Here is a 3,668-nt window from a genome sequence, read left to right on the forward strand (position 1 = left end):
AATACTAAGACCTTCATTGCTTGTGCTTGTCACTCTCTTGTAACACCTCTAATCTTCGGCGCTTATTTGACCCAATTGTGGGTGGTTGACGGGTGCTCTGATGTGGTTTGCTCCTTCTTTCCTATCAAACACCTATCGTCCTTACCTCTCCTTTTTCTTTTTTTGTGTTTATTACTCTCTTGTAACACCTCTAATCTTCGGCACTTATATGACCTTATTGTGTTGCAAGTGCCGTAAAACTCTTACTAGAACTTTGACCTTATTTGTTGTGCTAGCGCCGTAAAATTCTCACGAAAACCAAACATCTCTTTCCCTCTCCCACAGACCCAGCAGCATGCTAAGAGCGCTAGTTACTCCTAACTACAGCAACAACAACAACAACAACAACAAAAACAACAAAAACAACAACAACTGAGAATGGAACCCCCCCTAATCAGATCCGGCCCACCCGCTCTGCTCGCCATGTCACCCTACCCGCCTCAACAACAGCACCACCTGAAAACAGCAGCTGTCAACCACCGTAACTTCTTCCCCGCGCCAGCGATACCACCACCTCCAACAGCAACAGCTGCAGCTACAGCATCAACAGCAACAGCAGCCGGTGTCGGTCCGTATTTCTACAGCCCGAATTATCACCAACAACAAATTCGCGAAATTGACTCTTCCTCGCACTCTGTCAAAACCGCGGAAAGTTCTGAAGCCATTCGCCTCGGCGTTCTGAAATCTTCCTTCAACCGCGCGAGCTCAGGACATCATCATCATCATTTCTTCGAGGGTAACGAAGTCCTTCAACAGGCAAGGGGAGGCTATTCGTACATGGTTCCGCCCGACACTCGTTTGTCTGACAACTGTGTGAACGGTGCCTTACCTGATGTGTCTCAAGACATTTATGTCAACGGTTCTTTAGCGGATGTGTCTCAAGACATCTATAATGTGAACGGTTCTTCAATGGAGGTTTCTCAAGACAGTTGCACCAGTTACAACGACGACGATGATGATGATGATGATGATGGTGATGATGACGACAGAGGAAGTGTTAGCAGCGACTACGAGGGTCATTCTTCAAACACGGCGCTCTCCGCTAACCACCATTATCGCCCCCACAACATTTCTGGTCGTCATGGTGATGTGACGTCACCAGAATTCCTCGCCTCCTCGCGTGCTTTGAATGGGTTTGCTGCGAGCGGCGGCGGCGAGTTGACAGAAACTCACACTCTCAACATCAACAACCACTACAACAACAACTACAGCTACAACAGCAACGTGGCGTACTCAAGAACAAGGAGAGACAGACGCGAGAGCTCGGCTCACATGACGGGCAAAAGACTCCACCACACCCACGAGAATGAGGAAGAAAGCGTTGTCGGAGGTCAAGGCTGTACTCTCAGCCAGCCAGACAGCCCCCAACCCAAAGCAGCACGCTGCGAAATCAACACCACCACCACCACCAACAACAACAACAACAGCAACAACCACAACAACAGCAACAACAGCGACAACAACAGCACCCATCACGGCACGACTTCCGTTCTGCCCCCGTGTCGGATCTGCGGCGCGAAAGCTTCGGGTTTCCACTACGGCGTGAACAGTTGCGAGGCGTGCAAAGGCTTCTTCCGGCGCGCCCTCAAGCGGCCCATGGTCTTCTACTGCACCAAGAACAGAACGTGTGACGTGAAGGGCAACAAACGAAGCACGTGCCGGTTCTGCCGTTACAAACGATGCCTCAGTCTCGGGATGTCTCGCGAGGCCATCAAGACGGGGCGCTACTCTCACAAGAAGAGAACAAGGGACACTATCGAGGTGAAACGTCTGCAGAGTTATCCCAACATGGCGTCTGAAGACAAGGAACTGGATGCTGTGTTGAGTAAGTTGGTGGTCGCCCATGACACTACTCTCCTCTCCTCTACCTACACCCTGGAAAGTATCATCTACAAGCGGCAGCTGGAATACCACAACATCTTTCTGCTGCACAAGAAATTCGGGAACTACGCCGGGCTGGGCCAAGGCTGCTGTGATGGTAGCAGCAGCAGTAGTAGCAATAACAGCAGCAGTAGTAGCAACAGCAGCAACAGTGGTAGTAGTAGTAGTAGCAATAGCAGCAGTAAGAGCAGCGGCAGTTACGCTAACAGCAAAAACAACAACAATAATAATAACTACAACTACAACTACAAAAATAACAACAATAACAGTAGCAGCAGCAGCAGCAGCAGCAACTACGGTGATAAGACAATGTCTAACAGCACGTGTAATGAAGTTGACAGCTCGTGTGAAATACAGGACACAATTATCGTGCACCCCATGACAAAGTTGGAAGAGGAAGACCATCGTCTTGACAGCCGCAAAACCTGCTCTCCGGTGTCCTCTATGTCTGCAACGGCTTCCCCTTCATCATCATCATCGTCATCATCATCCTCCTCCTCCTCCTCCTCATCATCATCATCATCATCGTCATCATCATCATCATCGTCATCGTCGTCGTCGTCGTTTTCTTTCGCAAGCCTCTCAACAGACTCTGGCTTTGACGACGACCACCACAGCGCGCCCACTGAAGACAGCAAAAAGACATCCCTGTCGGCAGACACCGACGCGGACAACAAAGACGCCATCTCTTACCAAGCTCTCGATCTCAGCTGTAAAAAACAGGAGCCGCTTACCTCTGAGGCGACAGACCACCCATCTGTCAAGATGATAACAACGAACCACGAAGCGTCTGGGTTCAAACCCGTGGTCGATAAGGGTTCTCCTGTACCGCCCACAGAAGCCCTTAACACGGACATCCACGAACAGTATCCTCAAACTCCTGACAGCAAAAACCTTTCTCTGGTGAAATTCCCCCAGGAAACGGGATCTCCCTCGAATACCTCAACCTCTCGTATCGATACGACTCCGCAGAAATACAACAGCAACAGCAACAGTAACAGCAATATCAGCAGCAGCAACAACAGCAGCAATAGCAACAGCAGCAACAGTAGCAACAATAGCAGCAGCAGCAGCAATTTCTCAGCAGACACCAAAGACTTTGTGCGGAATAAGAACGTGGCATGCTGTGGGAAGACAGAACCGACTGACAACAAAGATCACCCTCTTTCACCCACCTCCCCCAACACTATCGCTCGGTCAGACGTCGAGCTGAAAAAGCCACCATCTTGCTGCACGCAGACCACGTCACACCTGCTTGACCACGCGGGAAGATCTGATGAAATGATGATGATGGATACAACAGACTTCTACCCCAGCAACCCCACTGGTTTTGAAGACTCACCACCACCACCAGGTCGGCGCGCGAATGGTAAAAAAGGAAAACTCCGCGGTTCAGGACCGGTTGTTTCCGTGTTCGGTTCGGACGAAAAAGTTGGGAGAGCGCACGTGAAGGACTCACGAAAGGTGTGTTGCGTGCAGGGTGTGGTCTCCGAGATCGTACAGATGCCCATCCACTCATCACCGACTGACCTCAACAAACTGAACACTGGAACCAGCTGGCCTAACGCTCTGGACATGCGCAATGAACCGCGGTCTGCCAGCGTGAGGAGAGCTGAGAAGTGGGTCATGGGCTACGTGAGCTTTGCCAAGGTCATCCCTGGTGAGTCTACTTGTCTGTCTGTCTGTCTGTCTGTCTGTCTGTCTGTCTGTCTGTCTGTCTGTCTGTCTGTCTGTCTGTCTGTGTAGTA

The 3,668-nt window shown here is 50.5% G+C and overlaps 1 protein-coding gene across 1 annotated transcript; it reads left to right on the plus strand.

Annotated features, from left to right (window-relative positions):
• Window positions 1-268: 268 nt before the first annotated feature.
• LOC101862060 (probable serine/threonine-protein kinase DDB_G0282963) lies at window positions 269-3,581 on the plus strand (the record flags this gene model as incomplete). The annotated part of the gene is given in 1 exon segment (XM_005105557.3): window positions 269-3,581. A coding segment is annotated over 1 exon segment (3,164 nt), but the record flags the coding sequence as incomplete, so codon positions are not given.
• Between the last annotated feature and the right edge of the window lie 87 nt (window positions 3,582-3,668).

This window comes from Aplysia californica, unplaced genomic scaffold (assembly GCF_000002075.1).
Source record: "Aplysia californica isolate F4 #8 unplaced genomic scaffold, AplCal3.0 scaffold00477, whole genome shotgun sequence".
In the NCBI taxonomy this organism is placed as follows: domain Eukaryota; kingdom Metazoa; phylum Mollusca; class Gastropoda; order Aplysiida; family Aplysiidae; genus Aplysia; species Aplysia californica.